The sequence below is a fragment of the Lithobates pipiens genome, unplaced genomic scaffold (genome assembly GCF_037356315.1).
Source record: "Lithobates pipiens isolate NorthernLeopardFrog02 unplaced genomic scaffold, aLitPip1_a1.2 Scaffold_27, whole genome shotgun sequence".
Classification (NCBI taxonomy): Eukaryota; Metazoa; Chordata; class Amphibia; order Anura; family Ranidae; genus Lithobates; species Lithobates pipiens.
Window position 1 is genome coordinate 211,606,592 of NW_027507788.1, and position 21,205 is coordinate 211,627,796.

General features: G+C 39.9%; 1 protein-coding gene across 1 annotated transcript in view; it reads right to left on the minus strand.

Moving 5' to 3' along the window:
- The window catches only part of TTC34 (tetratricopeptide repeat domain 34), a 99,075-nt gene that overhangs the window by 33,657 nt on the left and 44,213 nt on the right, over positions 1–21,205 (minus strand). The window contains exons 6-7 of the mRNA XM_077458218.1: positions 12,789–13,062; positions 4,142–4,356 (exon numbers count right to left, since the gene is read on the minus strand). Coding sequence (XP_077314344.1) covers positions 4,142–4,356; positions 12,789–13,062 — 489 coding nt within the window. The remainder of the gene's footprint in view (positions 1–4,141; positions 4,357–12,788; positions 13,063–21,205) is intronic.

Here is a 21,205-nt window from a genome sequence, read left to right on the forward strand (position 1 = left end):
GCCTGTTCCCAATGCAGCGTGGCCTGCCTGTGCCCAATACAGCCTCTGCTGTGCCCACATATATACAATGCAGTGTGGCCTGTGCCCAATGCAGCATGTCCAGTGCCCAATGCAGCCTCACCTGTGCCCAATGCAGCCTCGCCTGTGCCCAATGCAGTGTGACCTGTCTGTGCCCAATGCGGCCTCATCTGTTCCCAATGCCTCACCTGGTGTTAGCGCTTCAATCATCCTTACCTGTGCTCAATCCAACGTGACCAGTGCCCAATGTGCCTTGCCTGTTCCCAATGCAGCGTGGCCTGCCCGTGCCCAATACAGCCTCAATACAATACAGCCTCTAGTGCACAATGCAGCGTGGCCTGTGCCCAATGCAGCCTCACCTGTGCCCAATGCAGCCTCACCTGTGCCCAATGCAGCATGTCCAGTGCCCAATGCAGCCTCACCTGTGAACAATACAGTGTGACCTGCCTGTGCCCAATGCAGCCTCACCTGTGCCCAATGTGGCCTGCCTGTTCCCAAAGCAGCGTGGCCTGCCCGTGCCCAATACAGCCTCACCTGTGCCCAATACTGCCTCCCCTGTGCTCAATGAAGCCTTACCTGTGCCCAATGAAGCCTCACCTGTGCCCAATGCAGCATGTCCAGTGCCCAATGCAGCATGTCCAGTGCCCAATGCAGCATGTCCAGTGTCCAATATGGCCTACCTATTCCCAATGCAGCGTGGCCTGCCCATGCCCAATGCAGCCTCACCTGTGCCCAATGCAGCCTCACCTGTGCCCAATGAAGCCTCATCTGTACCCAATGAAGCCTCATCTGTACCCAATGCAGTGTGACCCATGCACAATGCAGCCTCACCTGTGCAGAGGAAGAGGCGGGCCAAGAGGTGGGGCTATGTGACGGTGAGCCCCGGGAACACAGGAAATTCTAATGAAAGCTATTACAGCGAACCATCTCGCTCTCTGCTCGTAGACAGCTTGCCTCTTCCTCTCCTCACTTCCCCTGGCTGGGGGACCGTGCGGGCGGTGCTTGCCCCCCCCCCCCCCCCCAGTAGTATGCATTCCTCATCCTCCCAACGGGTCCCACTCGGCTGCGGGCCCCATATCGCCCGCATGGGTGGTAATGGCTGTAGTTCTGCCACTTCATGAACCTTGCGGACAGCCTTCCCAGAAGAGTTGAAGCTGTTATAGCTGCAAAGGGCGGGCCAACTCAATATTGAACCCTACGGACTAAGACCGGGATGCCATTAAAGTTCATGTGCATGTAAAGGCAGGCGTCCCAATACTTGTGACAATCTAGAGTATGTTGCTCCATGCCACTAGCGTTTCAGGATGAGCGTTCAGCAATGACAGCCCCCCTCTAAATCTCTCGGTATAGGACTCCGTTCCCAAGCAGGGCTCTGGTGAGGAGTTAGAACAGGCGTTTTGCTCGAGTCACGGTTCCCGAGGATGTCCGTATACTGTTATTTCTAATAAAAGGTATTGCATGTCCAGCCTTGCTGTGCTGCATAGAGATTTACGAGGTGCGAGGAGCGCAGTCAGACACTGGAACTGAAATGACTGTAAACAAAAATTCGGCTTGTAATAAAACACCTTCCTGTATAAATCACATGTGTTATGATTCACCGATCGAATGTGGGTTCCCCTTCAGTGCGTCAACCAGGGCCGGACTGCCGTCAACGCACAGCCGGCATGTCCTGTTTATCATCTGGTTATATCAGGTCTGGTCTGAAACGAGCAGACGGCCGAACGTCGTCTCATTTAAAGAAAAAATAACTGGAATAAAATGATGTCACAGTGAGGACTTAGTATAAATAAAATAAAAAAGCTGTGTTAATGCTACTGTGGGGTCTATAAAAAAATTTGCTGTGGAAATGTTGCACAGCTATACAATACAACAATGTTGAATATGTTTATTTCCTACGATCATCAGTTCCATCTAGTGGCCATAATGTGGTATTTTCCTGAAATGATGGGGAATAGTGCAATGTCTATATAAAGAAAGTGGTTAACCACTTGCTTACTGGGCACTTAAACCCCCCTCAGTCCCAGACCAATTTTCAGCTTTCAGCGCTGATGCACTTTGAATGACAATTGCGCGGGCATATAACACTGTACCCAAATGAAATTTTTATCATTTTTTTCCCAAAAATAGAGCTTTCTTTTGGTGGTATTGAATCACAGCTGGGAGTTTTATTTTTTGCTAAACAAACAAAAAAAGATGCAAAAAAAAAAAAAAAAAAATCATGTTTAATAGTTTGTTATAAAATTTTGCAAACGGGTCATTTTTCTCCTTCATTGAAGTGCGCTGATGAGGCGGCACTGATAGGCTGCACTGGTGGGCACTGATAGGCTGCATTGGTGGGCACTGATAGGCTGCACTGGTGGGCACTGATAGGCATAGTTAAGGCGGCACTAATAGGCACAGATAAGGCGGCACCGTTGGGCACAGATAAGGCGGCACTGATGGGCAAAGATGGGCACAGATAAGATGGCACGGATGGGTGGCACTAAGGGGCACTGATAGGTACCACTGATAGATGGGATTGATGGGCACTGATAGGTGGCACTGATAGGTGGCTCTGATAGGTGGCACTGGTAGATGACACTGATGGGCATGGATACGTGGCACTGGGGTGCAGCACCTTTGTTGAGGCAGATTGTGGGCACTGCTGGGTGGCACTGCTGAGTGGCACTGTGGGCACTGCTGGGTGGCACTGACGGGGGGCACTTATTTTTTTATCATCTTTATTGATGAGGGGGCAGGTGGGCACTGGCAGGGGGCAGGTGGTCACTGGCAGGGCTGGCCGTGATCGGGACTGATGTCCCGATCATGGCCGCGGGTGATCGGCTTTTTTTTTTAATAGCCGATTACCGGCTCCGTTATATCACATGATCAGCTGTCATTGGCTGACAGCTGATCACGTGATAAGGGGTCGGGATCGACCCCTTGCTCTGATCGGTGATCAGGCGAGTCTCATAGACTCGCCAATCACATAGCAGGCTACGCGCGCCCCTCAGGGGGCACGCAGGCCCCTCGTGCACGGTACTACGTCAATAGACGTAGTCCCGGAAAAGGAGATCCGCGCTGTAGCCGTCATTCGGCTATAGCGCGGGTCCCAAGTGGTTAAAAGAGAATTTTTTTTTTAATACTATAATCGTTTCCTGACAACTACAGTACTAAATACACTATAAAAACATACTATATTGCCAAAAGTATTGGGATGCCCGCCATTACACTCACAAGAACTTTACCAGCATCCCAGTCTGATGCCCTGTACACACGGTGGGAAATTCCGACGGAAAAAGGTCCGATCGGATTATATTGTCGGAAAATCTGATCGCGTGTGGGCTCTACCGGACTTTTTCCATTGGAAATTCAGACGGAAAAAAAGTTTGAGAGCAGGATCTAAAATTTTCCGACTAAAAAAATCCAATCTGACTTTTTCCGATCGTTTGTAGAGAATTCCGACGGACAAAGTGCCACGCATGCTCAGATTAAATTACGAGACCAAAGCTATTGGCTACTGGCCTCTACGTAGTCCCGTCATAACGAACGAACGTCATCACGTTCCGAACGATCAAATTTTCCGACAACTTTGTCCGACCGTGTGTATGCAACACCAGTTTAGGACAAAATCCGTCTGAAAAAATCAGACGGATTTTGTGGTTGGAATGTCCGACCGTGTGTACGGGGCATTAGTCCGTAGGGTTCAGTATTGAGTTGGCCCACCCTTCACAGCTATAACAGCTTCAACTCTTCTGGGAAGGCCGTCCACAAGGTTGGAACAGGAAGGGGTCATCCCCAAACTGTTCCCACAAAGTTGGGAGCATGAAATTGTCCAAAATGTCTTGGTATGCTGACATCTTAAGAGTTCCCTTCACTGGAACTAAGGGGCCAACCCCTGAAAAACAACCCCACACCATAATCCCCCCTCCACCAAATGATTTGGACCAGTGCAGAAAATGAATGACTGGTAGCCGGAGGGACCAGCTCCTGATCATCTGACCACCATGACAACCAATCACATTGGGCACGCAATCAGCTGTGCTTCCCATCCCCCCTCCCCACCGGCATAAAGACCCTGTTAAAGGGACGCCATGGCTGGTCAGGAAGGGGTTAATATTAGGTTGCCCCTCTATGCCCTTACCTGTGACAGGCTTTGTCTTTGCCTCTTATCCAGGAACTTCACCAGAGTCTCCAGTTCTTTCGGATTCTTCCCAGCCAGCGCGGAGAGTTCCTGGGCGGCGGCGAGGACGTTGCGACACTTGACGTGGAGAATTCCGTACCGCGCCTTGGCCGATTCATCGATGGCGCTGTTGGTGAAAGACTTTTTCAGATGGGTGAAAGCCTCCTCGTGATTCTCTGGGGATGAAAGCAGAAGACAAAACATATTTAAATCCTCTCTCCGGCCTTCCCTTCAGCCTGGCACAGTTATATCAAAATCCTCTCCTGGACCAGCGTGGCTTACTCTGGTTTCACCGCACACTGTGAGCTTCTCACAATGATGGCAGAGGGAATTAGCCAGTAAATGTAACCATAGCTGCTGTGCATAGCCCCCCCACTAATTCATGTATGTGCACAGTCCCCCCCCACACCAATTCATGTATGTGCACAGTCCCCCCCCCCCCCCACACCAATTCATGTATGTGCACAGTCCCCCTTCCCCCGCCTATTCATGTATGTGCACAGTCCCCCTTCCCCCGCCTATTCATGTAAGTACACAGTCTCCACTTCCCCAACAGTAGAGGGGGGGGGGGGCTCTGCTGGGGACCCTGATGTGGGGGGGGAATCAGATGTAACAGGGACCCTGAAGAGAACCCTGAAGTTAGGAAAAGCGCTGATGGCAGGGGGCTTTGATGAGAACCCTAAAGTAGAGGGAACTCCGATAGGGACCCTGAAATAAGTGGACTCCGATAGGAACTCTGATGTAAGGAAAGAATCTGATATAATGAGGACTCTAAAGGGAACCTCAGAGGTGGGGGCGGGGGCACCCTGATGAGGACCCTGATGTAAGGGGGGCATGGCTACCCCCAATCTAAATGGTAACTCCGATGAAGACCCTGATGTAATGGGGGACTCTGATTGGGACTCTGATGCAAGGAGAGACTTAGATGATTTCCCAATTTCCCTTTGTGATTAATAAAATATTCTGAATTCTGTATGTAATGGGGACTCTGATGGGAACCCTGAAGTAAGGGGGGTCTCTGATAGGGATCTTGATGTAAGGGGAGACTCTGTTAGGGACCCTGATGTAAGAGGGGACTCTGATATACAGAGGGACTCCCATGGGGACCCTGATGTAGGGGGGACTCCCATGGGGACCCTGATCTAAGGGGGGACTCCCATGGGGACCCTGATCTAAGGGGGGACTCCCATTGGGGACCCTTATGTAAGAGGGATGCCCAAGGAGACCCTGATGTGTAAGAGGGGACTCTTATGGGGACCTTGATGTAGGGGGATTCCCATGGGGACCCCGATGCAAGGGGGACTCCCATGGGGACCCTGATGTAAGGGGGGACTCCCATGGGGACCCTGATGTAAAGGTGGACTCCCATGGGGACCCTGATGTAAGGGGGGACTCCCATGGGGACCCTGATGTAAAGGTGGACTCCCATTGGGGACCCTGATGTAAGGGGGAACTTCCATTGGGGACCCTGATGTAAGGGGGGATGCCCATGGAGACCCTGATGTAAGGGGGGGCGCCCATGGGGGCCCTGATGTAGGGGGGATTCCCATGGGGACCCAGATGCAAGGGGGACACTCATGGGGACCCCGATGTAAGGGGGGACTCCCATTGGGGACCCTGATGTAAAGGGGGACACCCATGGAGACCCTGATGTAAGGGGGGGACGCCCATGGGGACCTTGATGTTAGGGGGATTCCCATGGGGACCCCGATGCAAGGGGGGCACCCATGGGGACCCCGATGTAAGGGGGGACTCCCATGGGGACCCCGATGTAAGGGGGACTCCCATGGGGACCCTGATGCAAGGGGGGACTCCCATGGGGACCCTGATGTAAGGGGGGGACTCCCATTGGGGACCCTGATGTAAAGGGGGACACCCAGGGAGACCCTGATGTAAGGGGGGGATGCCCATAGGGACCTTGATGTTAGGGGGACTCCCATGGGGACCTTAATATAAAAGGTGACTGATTATTATTTTTATGATTTTTATTATTATTCATATATATTAATTATGATTATTATTAATTATTATATGAACTCTATTTTATTAATATTTACTATTATTATTATTATTATTATATTACTTTTTTTTATTATTGTTATTTTTTTGTATTATTTTATTATTTGACCCCTATTTCATTATTATTTTTTTCAATTAATAATATATTTTTCAATTATTATTATTATTTTATTATATGGCCTCTATTTTATTAATGTGTTGGCTAGCAAGATTGAATTCTGTCCCCTTTACTGGACGGTGTGTTTTAGCATTGGTTATTTTTTTGTTTTCCTTTCAGTTGCTGCTCCTTTGTGCACTTTTCTTTGCTCGTTATTCTCTCCCTGGCCGCACTCAATTCTTTCTTCTCCTTCTGAAACTTGGAAGGAGGTATCGAATTTTACGGCTGAACCTCCATTACTCTGCAGGGTTTTTATGATGGTCATTTTAGAGTGTTGCCCTAGGGCACATATATCCGCCATGGTATAAGGGAACCTTTATATACGTTATGACCGGCTGCTAATTTGCCGTGACTTCTGGTTCACGCCGTCTACGAAAGTACGGTCCTGTGATTTGGTTGTACCATCCTCACATGCCAAGAGACGTGACCCAGGAGGACGTGTCTAATTATCACTGGAGGTCTTCTGTCCTAATATATGCAGAAAATATCCACAGCCACGGCAGGTAAGTAGTGAAACCGATGAGTGATCTTCCATTGCCAGTCAGAAAATTCCCAATTTGCCTTAATCTGGATCCTATATGATCCATTAAATGAAGACTCTGTGGGCTTCTCCTCTTTGAAGGACTGTGGCCTCTTGTTGTATATTCTTGCGCCTTGGCTCTTTCACTGCCACAGACGTACGCGCTACGTCCACGGCAGGGCTGGCGTGTAAACTACTACAGAAGCCAGGAGATTCCGTTTTCACTCCAGGCTGCCGGCTTTATATTAGAAATGATCTTCCCTTTGAATGAACCCAGAAGTGATCAGCTGTGATCACTTCCAGGTTCAGAAGGGTCATTCTCTGGCCTCCATGGATGGAGAAGAAGCTGACTGGGCACAATTTGGGCGTGTGTGGTGGCTTCAAAGCAGTGCAAAGGTGACTGCAGCCTCTTGTTGCATGTTCATGTGCCTTGACCCTTTTTTTACCGCTACAGTCGTATGAACTACAAACTCCAGGATGCTACAAAGGCTGGGAGATTGTTTAAGTTTTCACTCTCTAGGACAGCTTTCTCGAAGAAGTGATCACTTCTACATACTCAGGTACATAAGATGATAATTTTGCCTTTAGTTACAGTGTATCCAGGAAGTATTCACAGCGCTTCACTTTTTCCACACTTTGTTATGTTACAGCCTTATTTCAAAATGGAATAAATTCATTACATTCCTCAAAAATTCTACAAACAATACCCAATAGTGAAAGAAGTTTGGAATAAGGGTAATAGGTTGCGCTATGGAGCTTATGTAGAAAATGTATAAAGTGAATAAAAAATATATAAAAAGTATCACATATAAAATATAGGGGAAGAAAAAAAATAAAATAGGTAAGAGCTGCCTCTATTAATATCCACCTGGTGGGGTGGAGAACGTTAGATGAAGGGGTACTGTGAATAGATCTGGCGCTATACCTGTATATAAAAATACCTAATAATGTGATAGATTAAAAGTGTTACATCAATCCGGTGTATAAGTGCCAATTGTGCAATATATTATTCTAGTATTGAAGTAAAAATGTAAACTATAACCAAAAAAATCAAAAAAGTGTGTATATAGAATATTTGTCGCCCTGATAAATATTTGCCAGCGTGCTGGCTAGAAATGTAAAATTTAGCTTAAGTGCAATGGAAAGCCTAAATTAATAAACTCTAGATCATATGGATACCTTAAACCTGTGAACTACTTAATATGTTGGTGATAACTGAGATGAAAATTGTACATGTAAAATATGAACCACAAAATTAACCCAGTAGTTGGGTTTAAAGTGCACAAATGTGACAATCAGGTCTATGCATGCAATGATAAAAATGTACAATAAATATGTGATAAATATCAGTACAACAAGTGAAACATGCCAAATATTGGGAGTGAAAAAATAAAAATAAATAAAAAATGTGAAAATAAAAATAAAAATAAAAATAAAAATAAAAAAATAAAAATAAAAATAAAAATAAATTTAAAATTATTGAATATTTATCCCAAAAAATATATAAAAATGTATACAGAGAGAAAATCTAAAAATATAAAAGATAAATTGGTAAAAAAGCAAAAAGTCTCTAGTGCAGTGCAATTAATGGGGGATATCCCGTGGGTAAAGGAGGGGATGTGATGGATCCAAAAACTATTCTTCATGCATTGTGGACACTTCTAGGATGTACTCTCACCGGAAAAATAACCCCGTCCGGGGTGGATCAGCCTTCACAGTATGAGCTACTGTGTCGCTCTCTGGCTTGCTTCAAGTGGGCTGCTGAGGATCCCTCGTTATTTCCAGGTGGAGTGTACCACAGTATATATATATTAAAAGAGAGGACCATCCATAGTGTGATACCGTATGAATCAATTTATTTAAGAAGACAATTAAAACTACTCACACATTCTGGTGGAAGTAATGGCATAAATAGATGCAGTAAAAACGATGCAATGTGAAAGATATGGAAGCGGCTGCGAGCGTTCCGTTCGGCTTCCACGCCGTCTGTATTAGAAGTGTGTATTCAATAGGCCACGCCCTACGCGTTTCGTCACTAGGACGTCATCCGGAGCGCTTTTAAATTTATTTTTATTTTTATTTTTATTTTTTTATTTTTATTTTTATTTTCACATTTTTTATTTATTTTTATTTTTTCACTCCCAATATTTGGCATGTTTCACTTGTTGTACTGATATTTATCACATATTTATTGTACATTTTTATCATTGCATGCATAGACCTGATTGTCACATTTGTGCACTTTAAACCCAACTACTGGGTTAATTTTGTGGTTCATATTTTACATGTACAATTTTCATCTCAGTTATCACCAACATATTAAGTAGTTCACAGGTTTAAGGTATCCATATGATCTAGAGTTTATTAATTTAGGCTTTCCATTGCACTTAAGCTAAATTTTACATTTCTAGCCAGCACGCTGGCAAATATTTATCAGGGCGACAAATATTCTATATACACACTTTTTTGATTTTTTTGGTTATAGTTTACATTTTTACTTCAATACTAGAATAATATATTGCACAATTGGCACTTATACACCGGATTGATGTAACACTTTTAATCTATCACATTATTAGGTATTTTTATATACAGGTATAGCGCCAGATCTATTCACAGTACCCCTTCATCTAGTGAAAGAAGTTTGTCTGAAGTATTTGCATATTTATTAAAAATAAAAATCCCATGTAAATAAGTATTCACAGCATTTGGTCAATACTTTGGTGAAGCCCCTTTGGCACCAAGTGCAGCCTCAAGTCTTTTTGAGTATGAGGCTACAAGCTTGGCACACCTATTTTTGGGCAGTTTCTCCCATTCTTCTTTGCAGGACCTCTCAAGCTCCATCAGGTCGGTGTACAGCCTCTGGCTGGGCCACTCAAGGACATTCACAGAGTTGCCCCGTAGCGACTCCTTTGTTATCTTGGCTGTGTGCTTAGGGTGGTTGCCCTGTTGGAAGATGAACCTTTGCCCCAATCTGAGGTCCAGAGCGCTCTGGAGCAGGTTTTCATCAAGGATGTCTCTGTACATTTTTGCATTCATTGTTCCCTCAATCCTGACTAGTCTCCCAGTCCTTACCGCTGAAAAACCTTTCCACAGGATGATGCTGCCACCACCATTCTTCAGTGTAAGGTTGGTATCGGTGCCTGGTTTCCTCCAGACGCGATGCTTGTCATTTAGACCATAGAGCTCAATCTTTGTTTCATCAGACCAGAGAATTTTGTTTCTGATGATCTGAGAGTCCTTCAGGTGCCTTTTGGCAAACTCCAGGTGTGCTGTCATGAGCCTTTTACTGAGGAGTGACTTCCATTTGGCCACTCTACCATGCAGGCCTGATTGGTAGAGTGCTGTAGAGATGGTTGTTCTTCTGGAAGGTTCTCCTCTCTCCACAGAGAAATGCTGGAGTTCTGTCAGAGTGACCATCGGGGTTCTTGGTCACCTCCCTGACTAAGGCCTTTCTCCACCGATCGCTCAGTTTGGCCAGGCGACCCGCTCTAGGAAGGATCCTGGTGGTTCCAAGCATTTTCCATTTACAGATGATGGAAGCCACTGTGCTCATTGGGACCTTCAATGCTGCAGAATTTTTCTGTACCCTTCCCTGATCTGTGCCCCCATACAATCCTGTCTCGGAGGTCTACAGACAATTCCTTGGACTTCATGGCTTGGTTTGTGCTCTGACACTGTGGGACCTTCTATAGATAGGTGTGTGCCTTTCCAAATCATGTCCAATCAACTGAATGTACCACAGATGGACTCCAATCAGGTTGTAGAAACATCTCAAGGATGATCAGTGGAAACAGGAGGTACCTGAGCTCAATTTTGAGTGTCATGGCGAAGGCGGTGAATACTTATGTACATGGGATTTTGTTTTATTTTTAATACATTTGCAAAGATTCCAAACAAACTTCTTTCATGTTGTCATTATGGGGTGTTGTCTGTAGATGTTTTTTTTTAGGAAAATAATGAATTTAATCAGTTTTGGAATAAGGTTGTAATATTACAAAATGTGAAAAAAGTGAAGCGTTGTGAATACTTTCCTGATGCCCTCGCATTTAAAGACTCGCAATTCATGGTCAATGTGGCACATCTCATATTTTTCGGACAGTTACCAATGTTCGATTTTCAGGCCCCATTCACACTTAGTGATTTGGGTGGAATTGCCGCGACTTTTAATTCGAAAAATTCAACCTTTGTTGCTGCGTTTTTCAACTTTTTCATCCGCTTTTATTTATTATTTATTATTATTTATTTATTAAACGTTTAACTTTTTTTTGTAAGGGGTTAAGGGTTTAAAGGTTACGGTTAGGAATTTATTTATTGTTTGTTTATTTATTTTGTTAGGTTAAAAATTAGGGGATCATATTAGGATTAGGGGTTAGGATTAGGGTTAAGGTTTTTATTTATTAGATGAGATATTTTTATTTTTTAGATTAGATTACATTTAAGGTTTTTTTTATTAGATGAGATATTTTTATTTTTTAGATTAGATTACAGTTAAGATTTTATTTTATTAGATGAGATATTTTTATTTTTTAGATTAGATTACAATTAAGGTGTTTTTTTATTAGATGAGATATTTTTATTTTTTAGATTAGATTACAATTAAGGTGTTTTTTTATTAGATGAGATATTTTTATTTTTTAGATTAGATTACAATTAAGGTGTTTTTTTATTAGATGAGATATTTTTATTTTTTAGATTAGATTACAGTTAAGTTTTTTTTTATTAGAATATATATTTTTATTTTTTAGATTAGATTACAGTTAAGATTTTTTTTTTAGTAGATGAGATATTTTTATTTTTTAGATTAGATTACAGTTAATGTTTTTTTTTATTAGATGAGATATTTTTATTTTTAAGATTAGATTACAGTTAAGATTTTTTTTTTTATTAGATGAGATATTTTTATTTTTTAGATTAGATTACAATTAAGGTGTTTTTGTATTAGATGAGATATTTTTATTTTTTAGATTAGATTACAATTAAGGTGTTTTTTTATTAGATGAGATATTTTTATTTTTTAGATTAGATTAGAGTTAAGTTTTTTTTTTATTAGAATATATATTTTTATTTTTTAGATTAGATTACAGTTAAGGTTTTTTTTTATTAGATGAGATATTTTTATATTTTTTAGATTAGATTACAGTTAATGTTTTTTTTTATTAGATGATATTTTTTATTTTTTAGATTAGATTACAGTTAATGTTTTTTTTTATTAGATGAGATATTTTTATTTTTAAGATTAGATTACAGTTAAGATTTTTTTTTTTATTAGATGAGATATTTTTATTTTTTAGATTAGATTACAGTTAAGACTTTTTTTATTAGAATATATATTTTTATTTTTTAGATTAGATTACAGTTAAGGTTTTTTTTTAGTAGATGAGATATTTTTATATTTTTTAGATTAGATTACAGTTAATGTTTTTTTGTTTTTTTATTAGATGAGATATTTTTATTTTATTTTTACATTAGATTTGATTTAAAGGTTTTTTTATTTAATTAATTTATTTTTATTAGTTATTAATTATCATTTTTATTATTCATTTTCATTTAATTATTGCATTTGAGTAGAAAAACACAAGAAAAAATGCACTAAAACATTCGACTCAAGCGTTTCCATGCATTTCTATGGAACAAAAAAAAAAAATGCTTCAAAAACGCATCAAGCTGCTACGAAAAAAGCTCCAGAACTTTTTGTCTTCATGCGACCTGTAGTGGAGATGTGAACCATCTCCATAGAAAATGATTTATATTTCCTCCTCCGGTGTTTTGAAGCTCCGAGCTTAAAGCAACGAAACACTGAGGTCTGAATGAGGCCTGAATGGGATCATCACTGCTGGGAGTGGGAGCAGACACACCTGTACCCCCCCCCCCCCCTCCCACCCTGTAGTCTCACCTGCCCAGGAACTCACCCTTTACAATGAGCACATCAACGTATAAGAGATGGGTCTTTGCTTGCGCGTTTTCCGTATCGACCAGAGTGGCGGCGATCAGCTCCAGGTCGCGGCTTGCCGGGTCGCTCTGAAAACTCTTATTGGCGTTGAGCATTTCTTCTAAAGACGTCCTGCAGTGGTCGTGCAGCCAATCGGTGATCAGGAACCGAGCTTCTGGCTTCAGAGCGCCGATCTCTCGGCCGACGTAAGCCGCATCCGAGCGGAGGGCCAGCGTGACGCTACACACCGCTTCCTTGGTGATTAAAGAGAAGGAAAGAAGGAATTATTTCATGCGCCGAGGACGACGCGGCAAAGTCATTAATATCTCCCATTTAATTAACCTCTGGCAGCTCTGCGCAGAACGATCTATTGTCAGCGCAGGTAAACAGAGCCCATTGGCTGCCCGCCCACTTTAAATGACTTGACGACTTCTTGGCAAGTCAATGGAATGTCAAACAATTGCTTACAGTATTTACATTTAAAGGGGAAATACCGTCCCCTTCACATAGGAAAGAGATTATCGTATTGTGAATTGTTTTTATCAATGGATATTAATTAACCACTTAAAGACCAGCCCTTTTTCTGACATTTCTGACATGCAAGTGAAAAACTGTATTTTTTTGCTAGAAAATTACTTCGCACCCAAACATTATATACAGTATTTTTATTTTTTTTTTAAAGTAAAAACAAAAGTGCCAATTTTTTCGATTTTCAGGCCCCATTAACACTTAGTGATTTGGGTGGAATTGCCGTGATTTTTAATTTAGAAAAATTCAACCTTTGTTGCTACATTTTTCAACTTTTTCATCCGCTTTTATTTATTATCTATTATTATTTATTTATTAAATGTTTTTGTAAGGGGTTTAAGTGTTGAAAGGTTAGGGTTAGGAATTTATTTATTATTTTTTTACTTATTGTTTATTTATTTTGTTAGGTTAAAAATTAGGGGATAATATTAGGATAAGGGTTAAGGTTTTTTTTTATTAGATGATATATTTTTTATTTTTTAGATTAGATTAGATTACAGATAAGGTTTTTTTTATTAGATTATATATTTTTATTTTTTAGATTAGATTACAGTTAAGGTTTTCTTTTATTAGATGAGATATTTTTATTTTTTAAATTAGATTAGAGTTAAGGTTTTTTTTTTAATTAGATGAGATATTTTTATTTTTTAGATTAAATTAAAATTAAGGGTTTTTTTATTAGAGGAGAAATTTTTATTTTTTAGATTAGATTACAGGTAAGGTTTTCTTTATTTAATTCATTTATTTTTATTATTTATCAATTATCATTTTTATTATTCATTTTCATTTAATTATTGCATTTGAGTAGAAAAACACATGAAAAAACACACTAAAAACATTCGAATCAAGCGTTTAGGGGAAATACATTCCCTTTACATAGGAAAGAGATTATCGGTTTGTGAATTGTTTTTATCAATGGGTATTATTTAACCACTTAAAGACCAGCCCTTTTTTTTTTTTATTAGATGATATATTTTTTATTTTTTAGATTAGATTAGATTACAGATAAGGTTTTTTTTATTAGATTATATATTTTTATTTTTTAGATTAGATTACAGTTAAGGTTTTTTTTTATTAGATGAGATATTTTTATTTTTTAAATTAGATTAGAGTTAAGGTTTTTTTTTTTTTTTATTAGATGAGATATTTTTATTCTTTAGATTAGACTACAGTTAAGGTTTTTTTTTTTATTAGATGAGATATTTTAATTTGTTAGATTAGATTACAGTTAAGGTTTTTTTTTATTAGATGAGATATTTTTATTTTTTAGATCAGATTAGAGTCAATGTTTTTTTTTTTATTAGATGAGATATTTTTATTTTTTAGATTAAATTAAAATTAAGGGTTTTTTTTATTAGAGGAGATATTTTTATTTTTTTAATTAGATTAGAGTCAAGGTTTTTTTTTTTTATTAGATGAGATATTTTTATTTTTTAGATTAAATTAAAATTAAGGTTTTTTTTTATTAGAGGAGATATTTTTATTTTTTAGATTAGATTACAGGTAAGGTTTTCTTTATTTAATTCATTTATTTTTATTATTTATCAATTATTTTTATTATTCATTTTCATTTAATTATTGCATTTGAGTAGAAAAACACATGAAAAAACGCACTAAAACATTCAAATCAAGCGTTTAGGGGAAATACAGTCCCTTTACATAGGAAAGAGATTATCGGTTTGTGAATTGTTTTTATCAATGGGTATTATTTAACCATTTAAAGACCAGCCCTTTTTCTGACATTTCTGACATACAAGTGAAAAACTGTATTTTTTTGCTAGAAATGTACTTAGCACCCAAACATTATATACAGTATATATATAGTTTTTTACTTTCTGCCATAACACACATCCAATAAAAAAATAAAATAAAAAAAAGTTAAAGTTTTTTTTTATTAGATGAGATATATTTTTTTTTTTAGATTAGATTACAGTTAAGGTTTTTTTTTTATTAGATGAGATATTTTTACTTTTTAGATTAGATTACAGTTAAGGTTTTTACTTAGCACCCAAATAGTATATACAGTATATATTTTTTTTTACTTTCTGTTATAACACACATCCAAAAAAATAAATAAAAAATAAAATAAAAAAAGTTAAGGTTTTTTTTTTATTAGATGAGATTTTTTTTATTTTTTAGATTAGAATAGAGTTAAGGGTTTTTTTATTTAATTAATTTATTTTTATTAGTCATCAATTATAATTTTTATTATTCATTATTTTCATTTAATTTTTGCATTTGAGTAGAAAAACACACTAAAAAAACTCACTAAAACATTTGAATCAAGCGTTTAGGGGAAATACAGTCCCTTTACATAGGAAAGAGATTATCATATTGTGAATTGTTTTTATCAATGGGTATTAATTAACCACTTAAAGACCAGCCCTTTTTCTGCCATTTCTGACATACAAGTGAAAAACAGTTTTTTGCTAGAAAATTCCTTAGCACCCAAACATTATATACAGTATATATTTTTTTAACTTTCTGCTATAACACACGTCTAATAAAAAAAAAAAAAATAATAAATATCAAATTTTTTCATCAATTTAGGCCAACATATTTTTGGTAAAAAAAAAAAAAAAGTAATAGTAAGTGTATATTATGTATTTATAACGTTTAGAAACTATGGGATATTTTCATTTATTTTTATTACATTTTTTTAAACTAATAGTGGTGGCAATCAGCGACTGATATTGTGGCGGCCATTCTGACACTGACGCTTTTGACACTTTGTTGGAACCAGTGACACTGATACAGTGATCAGCGCTAAAGAAATATGCACTGTCACTGTACTAATGACACTGGCCAAAAAAAGGGGGTTAACATCAGGGGCGATCAAAGGGTTGACTGTGTGCCTAGCCAGTCAGGTATCACCGCGATCGTTAGAGCGACAGAAACAATTCTAGCACTAGACCTCCTCTTTAACGCTAAACAGATAACCTGTTAACATTTTTAAAGTGTCATCTAGATTTTTAAGTACCGTAGTTGGTCACCATTCCACAAGTGCGCCCAATTTCAAAGCTCGATGTGTTAGGTATCTATTTACTCGGCATAACTTCATCTTTCACCAAAAAATAAAAATAAAATTGGGCTAGTGTTAATAATTTTTTTTTTTAATTTATTATAATTATTTGTATAATAAATATAATGTATTTTCTCCCCAAAAAAATTGCATTTGAAAGACCGCTGCGCAAAAACAGTCTGACATAAAATATTATTTTATTCTCTAGAGTCTCTGCTAGACATGTGCACTGCCAAAAAAAAAATTGTTTGTTTTCCTTTCATTCTTTTTTTTTTTTTTCTTTTTTTGAGTCATTCGTTATAATCGCAATTCGGAAATTTGAAAAAATTCGGAAATTTTAAGATCCGAAAACCCAAATATTCAAAAATCTGAACTAACTAATAATAACTGTTAAATTATAGGTATTGGAAACGGTGTGACCTAAAATATTATTTTATTCTCTAGGGTATCTGCTAGACATGTGCACTGCCAACACTTTTGTTCGTTTTTGTTTTCCTTTCATTCGTTTTTTTTTTTTTTTTTTTTTTTCGGGTCATTCGTTATGATCATAAATTTGAAAAAATTCTAAAAATTGGAAATGAAAAAAAAAAAATTCTAAAAATCGGAAATTACCTGATCTGGCGGCCATTTTACATTCTGTCTTTTGTCAGTGTAGGGACAGGACGCTGTGTGGAGCAGGGACAGACTGTAGTGACACAAATCACTAGCTATTAGGTCCACAAAAGTCCTTTTAAGGACTGGTATAGGTGTACAGTATATAGGGTTGTAATACACTTATAATATACTTTCTTTCAAATATAGAAAGCTTTATATAGTGCACTGCAGTGCTGAAGTGACCGATTCTGCAGCTGTCGTTTCTCAGTGTAGGGATAGAGTTTGCTGTTTGGAGCAGGGACAGTCTGTAATTCACTAGCTATTAGGTCCACACAGGTCCTTTTAAGGACTGGTATAGGTGTACTATTTGGTGTGCAGTATATAGGTGTGTAATACACGTATAAAATACTTGCACATATAGAAAGCATAGTATAGTGCATTTCCACTGTGCAGCATTGTGACTGCTGAGCGGTTCTGCAGCCATACTAGGCTTGTGCAATTCGTTTCGTAACGAAATGAAATTCGGCCGAATTTTGCATCTTTCGGACATTCGGATGCATCCGATTGTACGAATAAAAAAACAAAAAATTACAACGAATACGAAAGAAATATAACGAATGAATTTGAATGAATTCGACAGGATTCGACATTATTTCAACCGCATTCGAAACTATTTTGTGACCCGAATTTAGGGCCATGTATCTCGGGGTCACTTGGTGCTAGAAACTCCAAATTTGGATATGTTGTAGTGCTAGTACTATTGTGTATGCATACCAAATTTGGGGTTTCTAACTATAAGTGACCCCGAGATATGTGGCCCCAAATTCGGGTCACAAAATGTTATTCTCTGCTCTAATAACTAATAACATTTTGCGACCCGATTTTGGGGCCACATATCTCGGGGTCACTTATAGCTAGAAACCCCAAATTTGGTATGCAAACACAATAATACTAGCACTACAACATATTCAAATTTGAAGTGTCTAGCACCAAGTGACCCCGAGATACATGGCCCTAAAGTCGGGTCACAAACATGATTCGACATTATTTCAACCGCATTCGAAAATATTTTGTGACCCGACTTTAGGGCCATGTATCTCGGGGTCACTTGGTGCTAGACACTTCAAATTAGTTTAGTTTCGTTTAGTTTTAATTCGTTAATTCATTAATTTAGTTTAGTTATATTCGTGAACTTCCTTAAATTCATTTTCGGATTTCGTTTAGTTTTCTACCGAATCCGAAAAATCGGCCACATTCGAAAATATTTCAATCAAATTCGAAAATATTTCTACCGAATTCGAAATGATTTCAACATGATTCGACATTATTTCAACCACATTCGAAAATATTTTGTGACCCGACTTTAGGGCCATGTATCTCGGGGTCACTTGGTGCTAGAAACTCCAAATTTGGATATGTTGTAGTGCTAGTACTATTGTGTTTGCATACCAAATTTGGGGTTTCTAGCTATAAGTGACCCCGAGATATGTGGCCCCAAAATTGGGTCGCAAAATGTTATTAGTTATTAGAGCAGAGAATGACATTTTGCGACCCGATTTTGGGGCCACATTTCTCTGGGTTACTTATAGCTAGAAACCCCAAATTTGGTATGCAAACACAATAGTACTAGCACTACAACATATCCAAATTTGGAGTTTCTAGCACTAAGTGACCCCGAAATACATGGCCATAAAGTCGGGTCACAAAATATTTTTCGAATGTGGTTGAAATAATGTCGAATCATGTTGAAATCATTTCGAATGCATTCGAAATTATTTCAACATGATTCGACATTATTTCAACTGCATTCGAAATGATTTCAACATGATTCAACATTATTTCAACCGCATTCGAAAATATTTTGTGACCCGACTTTAGGGCCATGTATCTCGGGGTCACTTGGGGCTAGACACTTCAAATTTGAATATGTTGTAGTGCTAGTATTATTGCGTTTGCATACCAAATTTGGGGTTTCTAGCTATAAGTGACCCCGAGATATGTGGCCCCAAAATCGGGTCGCAAAATGTTATTAGTTATTAGAGCAGAGAATAACATTTTGCGACCCGATTTTGGGGCCACATATCTCGGGGTCACTTATAGCTAGAAACCCCACTAGCACCAAGTGACCCCGAGATACATGGCCCTAAAGTTGGGTCATAAAATATTTTCGAATGTGGTTGAAATAATGTCGAATCCTGTTGAAATCATTTCGAATTCGGTAGAAATATTTTCGAATTTGATTGAAATATTTTCGAATGTGGCCGATTTTTCGAATTCGGTAGAAAACTAAACGAAGGAAGTTAACGAATATAACTAAACTAAATTAATGAATTAACGAATTAAAACGAAATGAAACTAAACGAATTTTTTCCTTTTGCACATGTCTAAGCGATACTACAAAGAGTGACAAACGCAATTAAAAAAAAAGTATTATAACTGGTGTGATAGACCAGTGGCCCCCAAAAACGACAGATTTAAGCGGGGTGTTATATACCTTCTTCCACATACATACTGCATTTCTCTAGAGACTTTTGTCACAGGTTAATTTAAAAAATGACAGGCAGAGGAAGAGGCAGGCCCTTCCGCAGGGGTAGGGCAGGAGCAACAGACTTGAGCCAAAGTGAAAAAAAAAGAAGGTGCGTGCGATTACGTCAAAGGATGCACCTGACTTGGTTGAGCGGCTCACTCAGCCTTACTCTTCTGCACCCTTCTCATCCTCTCGATCTGCACCCTCTTCTTTACTCTCTGCTGTGTGCACCCCCAAAGACACTACCACCACCACCACCATATACCCTCCGCTCTCTGTGCTGGTGTCAGTGCTCTCTATCTCGGTGCTGGTGTGGTGTCAGTGCTCTCTATCCCGGTGCTGGTGTCAGTGCTCTCTATCTCGGTGCTGGTGTCAGTGCTCTCTATCTCGGTGCTGGTGTCAGTGCTCTCTATCTCGGTGCTGGTGTCAGTGCTCTCTATCTCGGTGCTGGTGTCAGTGCTCTCTATCGCGGGCCTGGTGTCAGTGTTCTATCTCGGGGCTGGTGTCAGTGCTCTCTACCTCGGTGCTGGTGTCAGTGCTCTCTACCTCGGTGCTGGTGTCAGTGCTCTTTACCTCGGTGCTGGTGTCAGTGCTCTCTATCTCGGTGCTGGTGTCAGTGCGCTCTATCTCGGTGCTGGTGTCAGTGCTCTCTATCACGGTGCTGGTGTCAGTGCTCTCTATCACGGTGCTGGTGTCAGTGCTCTCTATCTCGGTGCTGGTGTCAGTGCTCTCTATCTCGGTGCTGGTGTCAGTGCTCTCTATCTCGGTGCTGGTGTCAGTGCTCTCTATCTCGGTGCTGGTGTCAGTGCTCTCTATCTCAGTGCTGATGTGGTGTCAGAGCTCTCTATCTCGGTGCTGGTGTCAGTGCTCTCTATCACGGTGCTGGTGTCAGTGCTCTCTATCACGGTGCTGGTGTCAGTGCTCTCTATCACGGTGCTGATGTCAGAGCTCTCTATCACGGTGCTGGTGTCAGTGCTCTCTATCACGGTGCTGGTGTCAGTGCTCAGTCTCTATCGTGGTGCTGGTGTCAGTGCTCAGTCTCTATCGCGGTGCTGGTTTCAGACAGTGAGGGAGATAGCAGCGGAGCAGCCAATCAGCAGGTAGTGCCAGCACCATGGCTGAGGATCAGCACTGGACTGGCACCTCCAGACCACCGCAGTGGAGCCCTGCATAGGTGGGGGTAAGGGCCGGGCAGAGGGAGGGGCTCAAGCACAGGTTGGCACACTAGGACACTGACACAGGACTGCGCTGCCCTGACTGTGGCACTAATCATCTCCTGCACCCCCTTCATAGCCTGGCCTGACCTTTCCTCTCCTCCGTGGCCTTCATGCGCTCCTGAGTCCTGAATTGTCAAAATTTCACAGATAAAAAAAAGAATGCTTGTCGTTGTCGATCCCAGATTCACTTCTTACTTTTGTTATGTCAGTGTCCATGTTGTGGGACTATGTGTGCACAGCTAGTAAGTATTTTGTGGCTGAAAATATGACCTGGAGGTTTTTAAGATTCGCCCGCCATTAAAGTCAATGGGGTCCGCCGCGAACCTGCAGTTTGCGAACATTTGAGCACGTTCGCGGATCGCGTTCGCGAAACGTCCCGTCGGAAGTTCGTCCATCTCTAAACTTAACTATTAAATTATAGGTATTGGAAACAGTGTGACATAAAATATGATTTTATTCTCTAGGGTCTCTGCTAGACATGTGCACTGCCAAAAAAATTAGTTCGTTTT